The following is an 18991-nucleotide window of genomic DNA, read 5'->3' on the forward strand; positions in this document are numbered from 1 at the left end:
TCATTCAAACATATTTAGTGAAAAAGGCCCCTTAAAGAGATCAAGCTGAACCACTTAAGGATGCTAGTAACAGACCAAGGTGAAGATCCATCAAGCAGTTCATGAGAAGAAGTCATAAAAGGTGTTTTTTCTTTTCATTTTTATTTTGAGTAATGGCCACCTCTATAAAGGGCCAAACAGAGCTATAGAAGTCCATGCAAGGATGCAACAGACCCAAGTTTGGCAAAGTTCCATCAAATGGTTCATGAGAAAAAGTCATTTAAATGTCTTTGTTTTAACCTATTAAACCCTGACACCTGCTGAAAGGGGTAAAGTAATATCATTTGAAAAACTGATAGAGGGGCATACAAGGATACTACAGCCTAAATACTATTAAAAGCTTTTTTTTCTCATTCTTAGTTCTGGACTCCCCTGAAAGGAGCCAAGTGGAACCATTTTAACAAATCTGAGAGAGGTCAATATCAGGATGCTACAGACCAAGTCTGGAGAAAATCTATCAAGTGGTTTATAAGTAGAAGCTGTTTAATTTCTTTTCTATTCTATTTAAAGCTTTGGTAGCCTCTACAGAGTATCAAGCAGAACCAGTTAACAAACTTGACATAGGTCCATACAAGGATGCTACAGACCAAGTCTGGAAAAAATCTATCAAGTGGTTCATGAGGAAAGGTTTTTTTTCTATTTTCAGCTCTGCTGGCTTATTAAAAGGGGCCAATGGAAGCATTTGGACAGAGATAATTGGCTTTAGGACATGGAATGTACATTGCATTTTGATAACATCATCACTGACATTATTAGCAACTTAGATGGTCATGTATTAAAGAAAGCTCAATTCATATTACATTTGTATTTGTTTTGATATCAAATACAGTAACACTGCTGTGGGACAACACAAACTCATCAGAACACTGGACACCCAAGTTCCTTATATCCATGTAACAAACAGTTCACCATATATGGACACTGTACATGCCATTTTGTTCTAATAAGTATTATAGTTGAATCATCTACCTGGTTCCTCTACAATAAGTTTTAACGATATTCTGTTGCAAAAAATTGTTTGTTTCTATTAAATTACTTCTGATGTTTTAAGTGAGTACTACATTTTAAGGTTTTTTGTTTGCAGAAGTCATGCTATTTGAAGGTTACAGATGTATTATATCTACACATATCTATTGTTTTTTTAACCCAATTAATAGATCTTTTTTGTCAAATCTGCAAATAGCAATCACTGTATGAATATTGCTTCAAACTAAGACAGAAAGGCATCCTCAAAATAAACCATAATTATAGTCATCTTATTTTCAAAGTTCAGACGGAAATGAAGCTGGAATTTCAAAGTAATGATTTCATTGTTTATGCTATATATATAAAGAAAATCTATTCTAAAGCCATGGTAATGTCTGTAAGAGGACTAGGCAGCCAACAAAGTTACAGTAATTGACGTTTTTCAGTTAAAGTCAGACTTCTTATGGTAACAATTTCTGGTTTCTGTGATGTGTGACCTGTCTACCGTTGTCATTTTTATAGCATTACAGTATGAATCTGTCAGGATTTGGCATTTGTTTGTTTTGGCAAGCTGTAGAATGTTTTAAATCTATGTAAGAACAATATAAACAAGGGGGTAACCTAAATGTTTGAATTGCTCACCTGAACAATGTGATACCCCCTCTACAGTTAAAAATGTATTTATGGTAAATGAAACAATGAGGTATGCAATTAGCTACTCCAAAATGCTTTTTTAGAGCAAAATATTAGAGTAATACAAACTTAGTGGAGAAAGTTTCTAGCACAACAAAAAAATGTGTTGTCTGTATATTGTTGATTTGGTTACTTCATCAAATTCACCTCCTCCAAAGGTTTTACTCTTCAATTTTGATCTTTATAATTTGCCTATTATTACTTGCCTGTCGCTCTGTTTGCCAGTACCACCAGACATAAAGCCATCATAAATATTACCAACGTTACACTATCATAGACTCATAAAACTAAATAAAAAGTTACAACAGCATTCTGACACTTTTACCACGAGCCTTACCTGTGCGACTTTTTCCGAGACATTATGTTTCATGTTCTGTACACCAGGCAAGAACAAGCCTTTCGCATTTTGACTCAATCCGTCAAGAGCTTTCAGCTTCTCTGCCTCCGTCAAGTCAATCTGACTGTCCTGTAACGTCTTTGTTCGGAATTTCGTCAACTCTGAATCACTGGACGCTTGATTCATCTGATTCATTTTCACATGATTACCCATGACAGCTGAAATAAACAATCATTTGTTGTCTCAATTGTATAAATTTCTGGGTGTATTACAAAATTCAAAAGGGAGTCACCTATTGTTAACACAAAATTAATACTGTATTAGTAATAACTAGCTTTGTATAAACAAGAGGACCATGATGGTCCTGAATCGCTCACCTCTTCCCACATGACCCAGTTTTGAGTATGACGTCGTTTTTTCTATTATATGACATAGTGACCTAGTTTTTGAGCTCATGTGACCCAGTTTTGAACTTGGACCTAGATATTATCAAGATAAAAATTCTGACCAATTTTCATGAAGATCCATTGAAAAATATGGTCTCTAGAGAGGTCACAAGGTTTTTCTATTATTTGACCTATTGACCTAGTTTTCGAAGGTACGTAACCCTGTTTTGAACTTTACCTAGAAATCATCAAGGTGAAGATTCTTACTAATTTTCATGAAGATCTCATGAAAAATATGGCCTCTAGAGAGGTCACAAGGTTTTTCTATTTTTATACCTACTGGCTTAGTTTTTGACCGCACGTGACCCAGTTTCGAAACTGACCTAGATATCATCAAGGTGAACATTCAGATCAATTTTCATGAAGATCCATTGAAAAATATGGCCTCTAGAGAGGTCAAAAGATTTTTCTAATTTTAGACCTACTGACCTAGTTTTTGACCACAGTTGACCCAGTTTCAAACTTGAACTAGATATCATCAAGATGAACATTCAGACCAACTTTCATACAGATCCCATGAAAAGTATGGCCTCTAGAGAGGTCACAAGGTTTTTATAATTTTTGACCTACTGACCTAGTTTTTTACGGCACGTGACCCAGTTTCAAACCTGACCTAGATATCATCAAGGTGAACATTCTGACCAATTTTCATGAAGATCCATTCAAGGGTATGGCCTCTAGAGAGGTCACAAGGTTTTTCTATTTCAAGACCTACTGACCTAGTTTTTGATCGCAGTTGACCCAGTTTCAAACTTGACCTATATATCATCAAGATAAACATTCAGACCAACTTTCATACAGATCCCATGAAAAGTATGGCCTCTAGAGAGGTCACAACGTTTTTTCATTATTTGATCTACTGACCTACTTTTTGACGGCTCGTGACCCACTTTCGAACTTGACCTAGATATCATCAAGATGAACATTCTGACCAATTTTCATGAAGATCCATTGAAAAGTATGGCCTCTAGAGAGGTCACAAGGTTTTTCTATTTTTAGACCTACTGACCTAGTTTTGACCGCACATGACCCTGTTTTGAGACTGACCCAGATATCATCAAGATGAACATTCAGACCAACTTTCATACAGATCCCATGAAAAATATGGCCTTTAGAGAGGTCACAAGGTTTTTCTATTATTTGATCTACTGACCTAGTTTTTGACCACACGTGACCCAGTTTTGAAATTGACCCAGATATCATCAAGATGAACATTCAGACCAACTTTCATACAGATCCCATGAAAAATATGGCCTTTAGAGAGGTCACAAGGTTTTTCTATTATTTGACCTACTGACCTAGTTTTTGACCACACGTGACCCAGTTTCAAACTTGACCTAGATATCATCAAGACGAACATTCACACCAACTTTCATACAGATCCCATGAAAAATATGGCCTCTAGAGAGGTCACAAGGTTTTTCTATTATTTGACCTACTGACCTAGTTTTTGATGGCACGTGACCCACTTTCGAACTTGACCTAGATATCATCAAGGTGAACATTCTGACCAATTTTCATGAAGATCTCATGAAATATATGGCCTCTAGAGAGGTCACAAGGTTTTTCTATTTTTAGACATCCTGACCTAGTTTTTAATCGCATGTGACCCAGTTTCGAACTTGATCTAGATATCATCAAGATGAACATTCAGACCAGCTTTCATACAGATCCATGAAAAATATGGCCTTTAAAGAGGTCACAAGGTTTTTCTATTATTTGACCTACTGACCTAGTTTTTGAAGGCACGTGACCCAGTTTCAAACTTGACCTAGATATCACCAAGTTGAACGTTCTGACCATTTTCATGAAGATCCTGTGAAATATATGGCCTCTAGAGAGGTCACAAGGTTTTTCTATTTTTAGACCTACTGACCTAGTTTTTGATGGCACGTGACCCAGTTTCAAACTTGACCTAGATATCATCAAGGTGAACATTCTGACCAATTTTCATGAAGATCTTGTGTAATATATGGCCTCTAGAGAGGTCACAAGGTTTTTGTATTTTTAGACCTACTGACCTAGTTTTTGATGGCATGTGACCCAGTTTCGAACTTGACCTAGATATCATCAAGATGAACATTCTGACCAACTTTCATAAGACCCCACAAAAAAATGTAAACCTCTGGGAGTGGCCCAAAAAGAAAAAAATTTACGGAGGGACGGATTTAACCACGGAGGGAACAACAAACGGACACGGACGCGGCGTAAACACAAAAGCTCACCGGGCACTATTGCCCAGGTAACAAAAAAATATGCATGGTATAACATTATTCTGTGTATTTCCAATAGTTTTTAAACTATAAAAAAAACACACCTCTTTATCCCAAATTAAAATTTCCAAGTCAGATAAAATTTTTCCAAAGGGAAAATCATTTGGGGAATATGGAAAATTCTCAAAAATGTACAAAAAAATTTTAAAGTATATACTATGAACCCCATCAAAGATTTTAAAAAGAATGCTACATTTATGTACCCAGTTTTAAAAGTGAAAAAATTTACTTTGTTCAATATCTTTAAACAGTTCATAAAAAAAAGAAAAAATTTTAAAAGGGTTTTTTCCCCTTTTTTTAGCCCGGGTGCCCCCTAAAAGGTATCATTTGGAAAAAATTTTAATAAACTTGAGTGGGGGTCCATGCAAGGACCCAACAGGTCTGTTAGTTTGATAGATCCACCATGCAGTTCATCCCAAAAGAATTTCTTTTTTAGCCCTGGTAGGACCCAAAAAAGGGGGGCTGGCAAAACCCTTTTGAACAAACTTGGGGAAAGGGCTTAAAAAGGAAGCTATTGAAGAATTTTAATGTTAGCCCCCCCCCATGAGGGGGATCCCAGGTTGGGGGCCCCCCCCTAGAATTTTCAAATTTAAAAGGTAAAATTTTTAAAACTGCACCCAAACATTCCCAAAAAATCAATTATAACGTACGTACACGGAAAAACACTCATTCCCAAAACCCTTTTTAAAAAACATCCCCGGGAAACCCCTTTGGGAAAAAGACCCTCCCTTTTTAAACACAAATTTTTTAGACCAAACGGAAAACATCCACATCGGTAAGGGCAGTACAGATTTATATCCTTTAAAGTGGGCGATCTTTGGCAGGGGGCTTAAATTTAGTAAAGGGCCAAAATAAAAATTTTTTTTCATTCTTTTTTAAAACCGTACCCCCAATATGTGCTTTTTTCATATCAGGGAAAAATTTTTGTAAAATAATTTTGGGTTTTCTAATTTTCAAAAGTGATGATTACATTTTTTTTTGGGTTTTTTTTCAAAAACTTGTTTTTTTTACTCTAAAACGCTCGAAATTCACTCCCCCCGTTGCCCCGAAAAAAAAAATTTTCTGAAATCCCCCACCAGAAGGGGGGGGGGGGGCCCCCTCCTGCACCTCCCCCCTTTTGGGTTTGGCCCCTTCACTTCCATCAGTCTTTCATTTAAAGAAAGGGCGAACAGTTTACTAACCAGTGACTAGAAACTATGATATCTCTGAAGTAACAATAAATTTATCTTTACACTGGAAGTCCATAAAAAGGGTCAAGCAAACATTTAAACCCAAAATTTTTGGGGATTTTTCAGATTAGTTTGGTGTCTTTCTGACCATCCCCAGGGTTTTTTTTTTTGGGCCGGGTTTTCCATACCCGTTTTTTGGGTTTATTTTCCAAATCCCAAAAAAAGAAATTTTATTTTCCCAAAAAGATGCAAAAATTCCCAATCACATTCTAAAAAAAAAAAAAAAAACCCAACCCTTGTAGAAACTTTGCCCAAAATTTATCAAAAATTTTTGTAATGGAAAAATGAAAAAGGGGTTTACAATGTGAAACAAGTGTATGAGAAAGGCTTAAACACACCCTTTAAACTATATCAATGGGACAAAAAATTTTCCCCCTTTTGGAACATTTACACTTCAAATTTCCCAAATTTTGGGGGTTATAGGCTTTTATTCCCAAATTAGCTAGAAAAAAACCAGAGTACTTTCACAGGAGAAGATGTTTCATAAAAATGTTGGGGGCGGGGCGAAGGCCCACGGGTTTACAAAGACAACCCCACCTCTGCTTATGGGTTTCATTATTGGGAACTTTTGAATCAGGAAAAGCTTAAATTTTCAAAAAAAAAATTTGTTAAAATGAATAAAAAATTCTTTTTTTACAACCAAGGAATATTTTTCTAAAAACCCAATAACAAAAAAATTAAGTAATATTTTTATTTTGTAAAAAAGCATGCAACATCCCCTAAAAGGGAAAATACTTTTTAAAACTTTTTAAATGGGCTTTAAACATAAAAAGAGGGAATTTAAAAGCACCAATAAAGAAACAGTGGGCTTTAAAAAACCAGGTATTTTAAATTCTGTAAAAAAAATTTGGGGGTTGGGAAATTTCCCCAAATTAAAAAATGACGGGCAGAAAAAAATTCTGTTTTGTATTTTTTAAATTCTGTATTTTATTTTTTGTTTTGTAGCCACCATACAATTTTCTTTTAATTGCATGACCGACACATTTTTCTATATATAGCACAAATAAAACTTCACTTAGTTCCATTTTAATATCAATAAACATTGGCGATTTCGTTCAATAACAAAACAACAAACAACTAGATTGTGCCCAAAAGGGACACAGGCCCCCCCTCCTGCCCCCTGAAAAACATGGTCCTATGACTTAGGTTAAATAATTTTTAAGATGTTTGCAACACAAACATTAATAAAACCCTTATGTGAAATTTTCACAAATTTAGCCAAAAAATCGGGCTAGTGAGAAAATCCAAAAGAAAACACTTCACACCCTATAAAAAAATCCCTAATTTTTTAATGATTCTAGGCCCAATACTTTTTTAACATTACATGTTTCACAAACTTTTTTTTTTTGAGTAATTTCTGGCCGGAAAGGGGCCTTGGGGCGTAATGAAACAAAGGGCCCTGATGGCCCAATATCGCTCACCTGTTTCATTGCACTTTAGGACAAGAAGGTCCTCAAAAAAAATATCTAAGTCCAAAGGACAGGAAAAAAAAAAGCGAAAAAAATTTAACCCAAAAAAAAAAAAAAAAATTTTTACAAATATTGAATGTGAAAATACACCCCAAAAATTGGAGGTACCATCCATGTTTTACCAAAAAAAAGTGGTTTTCCCTTTTTCCCTAAGGCCAAAAATGAAAAAAATTCTAAAAAAAAACTATTTATAAGTAACGAAAAAAGTAAAATTAAAAAAAAAAAGAATCACAGAAGGGTCTTGGCGCCCCCCAATAACCCCTTTTTTTAATGAGGGGAAAAATTTTAAGACTTACTGGGCACTCAAGGTCAATTTTTATTTTCCCTACACAACAAATTTTGTATGTGGTCCAAATTTGAAACTGTAGCCCTTTAAAATGTGAAAAAAGGTCCTAGATCAATTTCCAAAGGGCAAAATTGAAAGTAGGTTTACTAGGTCAAAAATTTTTAGGTCCCAAAATTTCCCCCTTCAGAAACAAATTTTAAAGCCCTTGTTTAAAAATTTTTTGCCTGTACCTTCAAAATGGGAAGTAAATCACTAGGCCAAAGTCAAGGTCAAAATTTGTTTTTGGGACAACAATCCCAGCTTTGGTCTAAATTTTTAAGCCGTACTACAAAAAATTGAAAAGGTCACTAGGTCAAACTTTAAAGGGAAAGTTCATTTTGGTTTCCCCCAAAAAAAATCACGTATCCAAATTTTAAAAACTTTGCTCAAAATGTTTTAAAGTAGGTCACTAGCAAAATCAAGGTCAAATTTTTTTTCGGAAACCCCCAGAAATAAAGGCTTTTGTTCCCCAAATTTTAAGCCTTTCCTTTTAAAAAAAGGAAAGAAAGGTTTACTAGGCAATTTAAAAGGGCAAAGTTTTTTTTCAGTACACAAAAACCAAAGCAATTGGGGCCAAAATTTTAAAAAGGGTGTACTTGAGAAAAAGTGAAAAATAGGCAGTAGGCAAAATCAAGGGCAAATTCCAATTTGGAAAAAAAAAAAAAAAACAAAAAACCCATGCATTGGTCCAAATTTGAAGCCTGTACCTTAAAAAAGTGAAAGTAGGTCACTAGGTCAAAGTCCCCAAAGGTCAAAGGTTTTTTTTTAGTCACAAAAAAGGCAAGTGCCAAATTTGAAGGGTGAGCTACAGAAATGGGAAAGTAGGTCACTAGGTCCAAAAACAAGGGCAACTCATGTCAAGTTTATCTTGCCCCCTCAAAAACCCAAAATGTGGCCAAATTTTTAATTTTTGTAATTATTGACAAAAATTATAAAATCTTTTCCCCATATGTCTATATGAACCATGTGCCCCCCAGGGCGGGGGCCCAATTTTACCCTAGGGGGGTAATTTTTTAAAAAACTTGGAGAGACCAATAGATATGGGTACATTAAAAAATGCCAAAGCCCAGGCTTTGTGGGTTTGGGAAAAAGAAAATTTTCACCGTTTTTCCCTATGTAAGTCTATGAAAACCCTGTGACCCCGGGCGGAGCCTATTTGAAACCCCAGGGGGGTAATTTGAACAAACTTAGTAGAAGAACCCCCCCAAAAATGATCATATACAAAATATCAAAGCCCTAGGGCCCCGTGGTTTTTAACAAGAGGTTTTTCAAAGTTTTTCCCTATATAAGTCTATATAAACCATGGACCCCCGGGGCGGGCCATATTGACCCCAAGGGGAAAAATTTTTTAATCATCTTTGGGAGAGGACCACTAGAAAGAACCCTTTATACCAAATAACCCAAACCCCGGGCTCTGTGGTTTTGGGCAGAAATTTCAAAGTTTTCCCTATAAAAAACAAAGGGGGGGGAAATTATAAAATAAAAAAAGGGGCCCTAACTTTTCTAAAAAATTTTTTACACCAGTCTGGGGTTTTCAGAGGGAAAACAACTAGGGGAAACCCAAAAAATCATTCACAAAATTTTGGTCAAAATCCCCCCGGGGAGTTTTTTGAGGGGTGCATAACGGAAAATTTTTAACGGGAAAGGGAAAACGGACAAACGGGCGGACGGGCTAAGGGCATGGACCACGGGCCAGAGTGATTTAATAGCCCTCCATCAGATGGGGGGGCTAAAAAAATTTAATTTAACAAAAAAGGGTTCCCGCCCCAAAAAAAATCTGTTGACATAAATTAAAATTTTAGATCAGTACCCTTTATTATTATCGGGGATATACCCATTTTAATTGAAAAAAAAGGGGTAAATTTGGGGCATAAATCATTTTAAAAATATCTACCCTATTTCTCATCCAAAATAATAAAAATAATAAAATTTCAAATAAGGGCCTATAAGTACTTAAATGATATAAAACCATTTTTATTACAAAACAGGGGGGGAAAACAAATATAAAATAACTCGGAACCCCACGATTGGATCTGATTTTTCATGGGAAACCAAGATTTATTGTTTTGAAGAATTTTGGAATTTGTATCAAATAAAACCATAAAAAAAGTCTCTTTAAGGCTGCAAAAGCCAAAATAGCCAAATTTTTGGGGCCTTTAAGGGGCCTAACTCTGGAACCCATGATGGAATCCTGCCATTTAAAAAAAAGGGAAACAAATCTTGTGGGGATTCCCGTTTTGTCAAAATTTGGTTTAAAAACAAAGCATTAAAAAGAAGCTGCTATTGTGCAGACAAGGGCAAAATAGCTAATTTTGGCCCTTTCAGGGGCCATAACTCTGGAACACATTATGGGATCTGGCCGGTTCAAGAAAGGAACTGAGATCTTATGGTGACACAAGTTTTGTGCAAGTTTGATTAAATTCAAATCATAAATGAAACTGCTATTGTGCAGACAAGGTCAAAATTGCTAATTCTGGCCCTTTCAGGGGCCATCACTCTGGAATCCATAAAGGGATCTGGCCAGTTCAAGAAAGGAACCGAGATCTTATGATGACACAAGTTGTGTGCCAGTTTGATAATAATCAAATTATAAATAAAGCTGCTATTGTGCAGACAAGGTCAAAATAGCTATCTTTGGCCCTTTCAGGGGCCATAACTCTGGAACCCATAATGGGATCCGGTAAGTTCAAGAAAGGAACCAAGATCTTATGGTGATACAAGTTGTGTGCAAGTTTTAAAATAAAATCATAAATGAAACCACTATCGTGCAGACAAGAAATTGTTGATGGACGCACGGACGAACGTTCCTACATATGGATACTTATGTGGCTACTCTTTTGTTCTTTCTATTCTTCTTTTAGCCACGTAAGAGAAAAATAGCCACATAAAAGCCTTACGGAATGAATGACATCAAAGAAAAAGTACAGTTACCTATTGTTCCTATAGCCACCTAAGTATGCAAATGTGAGCTCGGACAGACGACGGACGAAGGGTGATCACAAAAGCTCACCTTGTCACTATGTGACAGGTGAGCTAAAAACTTAAAAAACAAAACAAGTCATGGACCATAACTCCTACAAGACTGAATGAATCTGGACGTGAAACCCCAGGTGCACAACTGCACATGCTGACCAACATTCCTGTAAACTTTGGTGACTCTAGGTCAAATACTTTTGGAGCTACGCGCAACATCTCATTAAAATGACCAATTTTTTACTAAGTCAGGGGCCGTAACTCCTACACGACTGAATGAATCCAGACTCCAAACCCCAGGTGCACGACTACACATGCTGACCAAAATTCCTGTAAAGTTTTGTGACTCTACGTCAAATACTTTTGGAGCTAGGCGCGACACAACATTCTCGGAAGGACGGACAAGAGCAAATCTATATGCCCCCACCACTCATTGAGGGGGCACAAAAAGGTAGAGGTATATAATAAAAGGGTCATTATACCAGTAACTAGATCTGAGATTTTGTATTCGACTCTCGTGGATTTTGCAAGGTCGGATCACACTCGGTGCTTGCGCGCCTTGTAAGAACCGATCTGGCAAAAATCCACTCAGGCCTAATACATCATCCCAGATCAAGCTACTGTTATAATAACCTATTATATCACATCTGTCTGAAAAAGGTAAGGAGATTAAATCGCCAAAAATGCTTATCAGACTGTTCCAAAATATTTGTTTGGTTCTCGTCACTGAAATAACCAATCAATAGACAGCAAGATATTGCATGAATAAGGGAGACAACACAGAAACTTTTACAAACAAGCGTTTAAAGGTTATTCATCCTGCTTTTATTTAGATAGTTGCAGTCTCTACATGCAAACTCCTTCAAATTAAAGATACAGTTAAGTCTGACCAAGACATTAAATATGACCAAGGAATTAAAATAGACCAAGGTATTAAATAAGACAAGACAAAGACAAGACCAAGGTATTAAATAAGAGACCGAGGTATTAAATAAGACAAGACCAAGGCATTAAATTAAAGACAAGACCAAGGCATTAAATTAAAGACAAGACCAAGGCATTAAACATGACAAGACTAATACCGTGTTCACACTAGCCAAACGGTTTTATTTTTATTAGGCACTAATTGGCTATAATTGGTATCTGACATTCAAAACCCATCAAAATATAATCCAGTTTGCGTCCACACTAGGCAAAGAAATGTGGTTTAAATATATACATGCAATGTTGGAAGTTAACAGATATCTTGCAATAAGCAAAAAAGGTTACAAAGAATTGAAGCTAACAGAAACAAGAAGGGGTCATCAATATTAAACTTCTGTGTTCATCTAAGAATTTCTGTTCATTCCATCTATTGTCCATTTTGAGCGTCAGCATGACTCCATATCGCAATTTAATGTTTTTGTTTCAACAACAGTCCAATTAATTTTGCCAGCCACAGCATCAATTGTTTGATACAAAAGAGAAACACATGGTATTCTTCCTCCAAAAGGTAAGATCTGTGGATTTGGGATTGTAAAACCAGTTATAACCCACATTTGTGTTCACATTTGTAAAATAATGTAGCATTACTTTTTAATGTAGTATTAAAACCACCTCCTGAGGTAGTTTTAATGCTACATTACAGAAACCACTTGACCTTTACAAAATTCACGTTTTACACCACATATAGTGAGGACGCAAACTAGTTTAAAAAATAAACCCAAGTTAATGTAGGATTAAAAACGTAGTCTGAACACGGTATTAATATGACAAGACCAAGGCATTAAATATGACCAAGAAACTAGATACCACCTGTGAACGAATTAATATCATCAAGGTATTAAATATCACTAATGCATTAAATATGAACAAGGCATTAATTACAACCAAGGTATTATAAAAATGACACATACCGTATTTTCCCGTATTAACGCCCCCGGGGGCGTTACATTTTCCAAAGAGGGGGCGTTTATTTGAGGTAAAAAAATAAAAAATGAAAATTTTTACAAAACTTAAAAACATCGTTCAAACTAGCTGTAAAGTGTTTCCGTGTTGTTTAATCCCCCAAAACGTAATTATTTGGCATCCAATTTAATGCAGTGTGTCTTTTATGCATTTAAATACGGTACTGTACCTCGTGTATTCCATGTCTGGCTTTTTGACACGCTCGCGACACTACACATTACGTCATGACCCAAACAGCTGTGTACACTGATAACATTTTCCTTAGTACATGCGGGTAGCTAATTGCGCAATACACAATGTCAATGGTTTGACACGCTGCTGTGCCTGCTTTTAAATTAAAAGTTCTTAAAACTGCCGAAGAAAAGGGTATATCGTAAACACATTGCTGCAAGTTTGTTTAAAGTCGGCAGGAAGCGTGTGCGCGAGTGGTGTAAAAACAAATCAAAAATGTATTTACCGTTTATTTTTCTGTTACGTACCGTACTTAGTTCAAATGTTTTGGACTTACGGTACATGGACTGTTTAAAAGTGTGTTTAATTTTTAACACATTGGACTTTAGTCTGTAAAAATGTCCCCGAAACACGTTGCGTTTTTCTAGGCGTTTGATAAAACACAAACGGTGGCATAGGCCTGTAATGTTTCTTATGATCGACTTCTCTCATGAACCTGTCCGTTATCCCATTATCGACAAACGACAGTAGAAACGTTGCATTAGCCACAATCCAATATACCCGTTCATTCCTGGCGACAAAGGTTTTGAGTTCATCTCTCCACAGTTGTATGTCATAGTAGTCCAGTAGAATAAGTAACATTTTCGTATCATATTTCGACAAAGCTATCTCATATGTCACTTCAGGATTCGACAAGTCCGTAATGAACAGCACATGTAGATATTCGATGTCGTCGTCTGAAAGAAATCCATACAGTTGTTCTTCCAAATAACTTTGATGACATCTGCTGAGCAACAATGTATGCTCTGTCTCGTTGTAATTCTTATTTTCGTCATCTTCGTTTCTTAGTAGCATATCCAGAGTTCGAGACCTCTGTCTCAGTGTTTCAATGCTGATTATGTTAACTTTCATCTTGCTAAATTGTTGAGAAGAATTGTTTTGCATCTTGACAGTTTGAGAGCTGAAGATATAATGAAGCTCAAGTGCCGATTTCCCCGATACTGTACCGAAAAATAACTTTTTCAATCCATCTGCTTTCTGATTGGTCAATACAAAGTAGGCGTGGTTTAAATGCCACATTCTGATTGGTCGAAATATTTTTAGCTAGATATGGTTTCGGAGTATCCTTGATTTCATGAGGTGACTGTTTCGCATTTCTTCTCTGGGATAAGACCATAATAGTTTGTAAGTTTATTCCGGTCTTTTCTACGTTCCATCTTGTCATCTAGATCTCTCAACTTCTTGTTGATAGTCGCTTCATCGTCATCTTCATAGATTTTGATTTTCCTCTTCTTGGGTTTATCAGCAAAAAAAAAATTAGCATTTAGATCTCTCAACTTCTTGTTGATAGTCTCTTCATCGTCATCTTCATAGATTTCGATTTCCCTCTTCTTAGGATTATCAGCAACAGATATTGCTTCGTTTGACAATGTACTATACTGATTTGCAGGAGCCCATGGTCTTCCTTTCTCTATAAAGTCTGCTTGATGTCTCGCAGCTTTCTTGCCAATAATTCCCTTGTACTTGGTATGATATGAATCTGCTTTGCCAAACTCTAATAATTCATATCTCTTGTGGAGTGTAGTCTCTCTATATGGACAGACAAACTGTACATATCCGTGTATCATAACATCTATTACAGCGTAACAGATATATAATATTTCTTGTGAGTCTACTAAGCTTTGTAGACAATCTTCTGTCATTAACTTCAAGTCTTGATCTGCTGGATCTACCATTGCTTTGAATATATAGAACTCCTTCATCTTCTGGAATTTATAAGCTGTATGATAGTTTGTAAGCGTGTTGACAGTATGATTGCTTTGACAGCATGAAGCTCGATGGTCTATTTCCCTTGTACTGTACCGAAAAATAACTTTTTCAATCAATCTGCTTTCTGATTGGTCAGTACAAACGAGATGTGGTTTAAATGCAATATTCTGATTGGTCGTAACATTTTTAGCTAGTTGACACTGTTATACTGACAAAGTTTTATTAACTAATAAACATACAAAAATGAATTACATAGTTCTCTTTAGTTTGTCCTCTTGAATGTTGTATATGATCCATCTGTCATTGGACATCGTTTTCGTGTTAGGTTTGAAGTTAGCAAAGCATACTACTTTGGGTGGATCAAAGTAGTATGCTTCACATTTCCTGAACAATATTCCATCCTTTAGTAACTCCAAGAAGTGGTAGTTTATGTGTTCGGCTTGCGACCTCGCATAGTCCATGATTACTATTGGTTCTTGATTGTACGCATATGATAGGTCTTTTGTCCACGGTTCTCAAGTATGATTGCACCATGGTGTGCCATCAGGTATTTTCCTAAGAAGGATTTGTTTACGTTACCTTTTTTTTCCCCAAAAACCATAATTTGTCTGTCGGTTTGTTTTTCATGATTTCCCAATGCGTTTCTGCATGGTTTTTAAATTAATTTTTTAAACCCAAATATCTTTGAGTCAAATATGTTTCTTTTCGAATGCTTAAAACATTTCACGAACAATGCTTCTAAAAAGGTTTTAAACGCAATAGGAAGGTCATTGGTCAAGTTCTTGATTTCCTCTTCGTTTTGCATAGAGAGCTCGCATTCAACGAAGGTAGCGTGTCCACGTTAGAGAGATTGTTTTGTGTTTTCCTTGACCAACTTGATGCGTCTTTGATTTTTTTCACTCGTTCAATCATGCCACACAAACTTGAACGTTTTTCCATTTAGCTTTGAAATTTTTAATTTCATTTTTTTCTTTTTTTGGGAGTAAGCAGGCTAGTCCTTTCTTTCTTTCCGATAACCAAACCCGTTGCAAAAACAAGCTTTGTATGAAGTTTTGATCTTCTTGTTTCAAGTCCTTTTTTCCGGGAAGAGATACTTTTTTGGCCCCTTGGTTCGGGTTAATAAAAAGTGTCCCCTTTTGGTGTTTTTTTTTTTCTTTTTTTTGGGTTTTTCAACTTTAACCCCAAATTTTTTTTAAAGGCTTTTTGGTTTTAAAATTTGAGACCACCAATTTACTACTGACTTTTCACTTTCACACTTTTTGTCTTCCTTTTTTTTAAAAGGGCATCTTGAATGTAGAATCGATGATTGTAGATAGTTTGTTGCTTTTTGTGGGTATAATTCTTCGACAAAATGAACTCGAGGGTCATTCCCGGTACTGTACCAAAAAATAATTTTTTCAATCAACGTTTTTTGATTGGCAATACAAATAGGTGGTTTAAGCAAACGTTGATTTTGCAGAAAATGTTGTGTAGTTGTATTTCCATGTATTCGCATATTGCAACCCCGAAGGAATATCGGCTCATACTTCGACCGATTTTCCCATTACTTACGTCGAAAAACAAAAATGTAAATTCGTGCTTGTTATTTGGACACCTTTTTTTACATCCCGAAGAGAAGAGTTAAAAAGACCAACCATTTCATAAGGGATTAAATTTACTTGTAAGGAAAAAGAAATAAACTTTTTTAAAAGGTATTCGTGAAAAAAAGACTCATCATTACTTTGACAAAACTGCGATTTGTACAAACGAGTCCTTTGGTAAGCATAAAAATACCAGCTTTTAACTCAAAATTGCAGTGAAATCGCTTTTGGGGTTTTGGGTCCGGGTGTAGGGCTGGGAAAAAGTAATGGGGTTTAGGGTTAGGGTTTTGAGCATTTTGGAATTTTAATGGGTGTTGTTTTTACACAGTATGGGGGTTTACTGCACAGCTTGGGCAAATTTTACTGGAAAATCGGTTTTGGGTTGAATAACATATCATAGCATAACATAAAAAAACACAGTTAAAATTTTTGATTCCGTTTTTTTTAAAAACCAAAACATCATTCAGTTTATTTACGAGTGCCAATAGTTTTGAAAATGCCCCCGAAACACTTCGTTTTTCTAGCGTTTGTAAAAACAAACGGTGGCAGGGGCCTGTAATGTTTCTTATGATCGCTTCTTCATGAACCGCCGTTACCCCTTTATCGACAAACGACAGTAGAAACGTTGTTTACCCCAAAACCCAAATTTTAAACCCGTTCATTCCTCGCGACAAAGGTTTTGAGTTCATCCTCCACAGTTGTATTCTAATATTCTATCACAAGTATCAAAATCGATCATATTCGACAAAGTTTTCTCGAAATTCACACAGGATTCGACAAGCCCAATGAACAGCCATTTGATGTTCGATGTGTTCTGAAAAAAAATCCTACAGTTTTTTTCTCCAATAACCGGTGAATCTGCCGACAAAATGTATGCTCTTTCTCGTTGTACTTCTTACTCCCCGTTTTTAATAAATATCCAGATTCGAGATCTCGTTATTGTTTCAAGCTAATAATTTCTTTTCTCTCCCCAAATTGTGAGAAGAATTTTTTTTGCACTGACATTTTGAGAGCGAAGAAAATAAAACTAAAGTGCCGATTTCCCCGAAAAGTACCAAAAAATAATTTTTTAAACCCATCTGTTTTCTGTTTGGTCAATCAAAAGTAGGCGGGGTTTAAATGCCACATTTGTTTTGGTCAAAATTTTTTAGCTAGATAGGTGTGCGGGGAGGGTTCACCCCCATTTTATAAAAAGATGAACAGAGCTGCCGCAATTTATGACTCACCATGACAGGGGCCGTAACGGGCAAGGGAAAAACATTTTTTAACAGCGAAGAGGCATAGTGAGAAGAGCTCAAAACTAATCAAAAAACATAGATAAGTGGAAACTTGTATAATTTGGTTTCATGGAGATCCCCTTCCCTTATTCAAGAGTAGCAGTCGCACTATCGAAACTGAATTTGGGGGAAAACGAAATAGAGAGGCGACAAACGAAAAAAATTGTCGGACAATACTGCTGCGAGTTTTCCCCCTGGAGAATAAAGGGGCTTTTTGACGGTGAATTTGTGGTTGATACTTTAGATTTGACAGTTTAAATTTAAAAATTGAACTCGATACTTTATAGCTAATACGACTTTTTGAATAGACCTTGTAAAAACTTTTTGTAAAACAATGACGTTCGTTTATGTTTTCTGTTTCAGAAAATTTGGACAAAGCGAAGAAAAAATACACAACAACACCATCGTCATAAGCGATGAGGACAATGACGATTTTGCCAACCACAGTCCGACCCAAGTACAAACCCCAAACAGTCAGCTAAAACCTTACACGAGGTTTATCAGGGTTTTCCCAGCATATTGACAAAAGGGCTTGGGGAAAAGGGGGAAACATGACTACTGTTGGCTCATCAAAAAGGCACTCCCCTAAAGCAAGCAAGGCAAGGGCAACTGATGCATGCATATATCTTTTGCACAAAAAACATACATTAGTCCCTTTGCGGTCCACTTTGGAAGACTGCGTCATCGATAAAAGCAAAGGGAAAGTCTCTTTTGTAATGCCAAAAAAAGATCGAGCGAAAGTGAGACAAACCGTTGATACTTTTGCTTTTTTGTATGAAAGATTGAACTTAAAAAAAAATTTTCAACGTGCCGTGTTTTACTTTGTCATATAGTAATGCAAACTAGAAATCCCTAGGTTGAAAGATTTTGAAAAAATTTCCCAAAAACCAGACTCGGTATGTCATATGTTTCTGTAAAAGGTACAAAGAACATGTCCAAATCCATGATTAAACTTTTTCATTAAATACGTTAAAACCCTTTGAAAAAAAAAGCAATGTTCAATCATACTGGGAAAACGTGCATGAATAAACCCTTTGTATTGTTATATCAATTTCTGCGGGAAGAAAAAAAGCCATTTGCTAATCACCAAAAAGGGGCATGATTTCTTTTTTTTTAATTTTGTATCAATTTCAAAGCAAAATAGATGGTAAAAAAGGGCAAAAGGGGTTTCCATGTGAAAATATCTGTCCGATTCTTGTATGAATTAATTTTCTTTTCAACCAAAGCTAATCAGACAGGGCCTGGGTAGACCCGACGTATTCGTTCAGCACGCAATATCCCTTTAAAAAAATGTACAATTTTTCGAACCATGTGACTCAAGAAATTTTGATCACAGGGCCCATTAGATTGAAATTTTGATTTTTTTTTTTGAAAAAAACGGGGAAAATAATAAGAGAAGAAAAAAAAGGTTGCATCCTTTGTGTAAAAGTTTTTTTACTTTCCCAAAAAAAGCTGTACACTAGAAAAAACATTGAATTTTGAGACTTTGATTTTTC

General features: G+C 35.9%; 1 protein-coding gene across 4 annotated transcripts in view; it reads right to left on the reverse strand.

Annotated features, from left to right (window-relative positions):
• The window catches only part of LOC123531301 (potassium voltage-gated channel subfamily H member 7-like), a 463598-nt gene that overhangs the window by 135022 nt on the left and 309585 nt on the right, over window positions 1–18991 (reverse strand). For all 4 annotated transcript variants that reach the window (XR_008366046.1, XM_053517472.1, XM_045312132.2 and 1 more), the window contains exon 5: window positions 2036–2253. Coding sequence is in view for 3 of the 4 variants with exons in the window: in XM_053517472.1 (XP_053373447.1) it covers window positions 2036–2253 (218 nt within the window). In the remaining variant the exon portion in view is untranslated. The remainder of the gene's footprint in view (window positions 1–2035; window positions 2254–18991) is intronic.

Source organism: Mercenaria mercenaria, chromosome 11 (genome assembly GCF_021730395.1).
Source record: "Mercenaria mercenaria strain notata chromosome 11, MADL_Memer_1, whole genome shotgun sequence".
Classification (NCBI taxonomy): domain Eukaryota; kingdom Metazoa; phylum Mollusca; class Bivalvia; order Venerida; family Veneridae; genus Mercenaria; species Mercenaria mercenaria.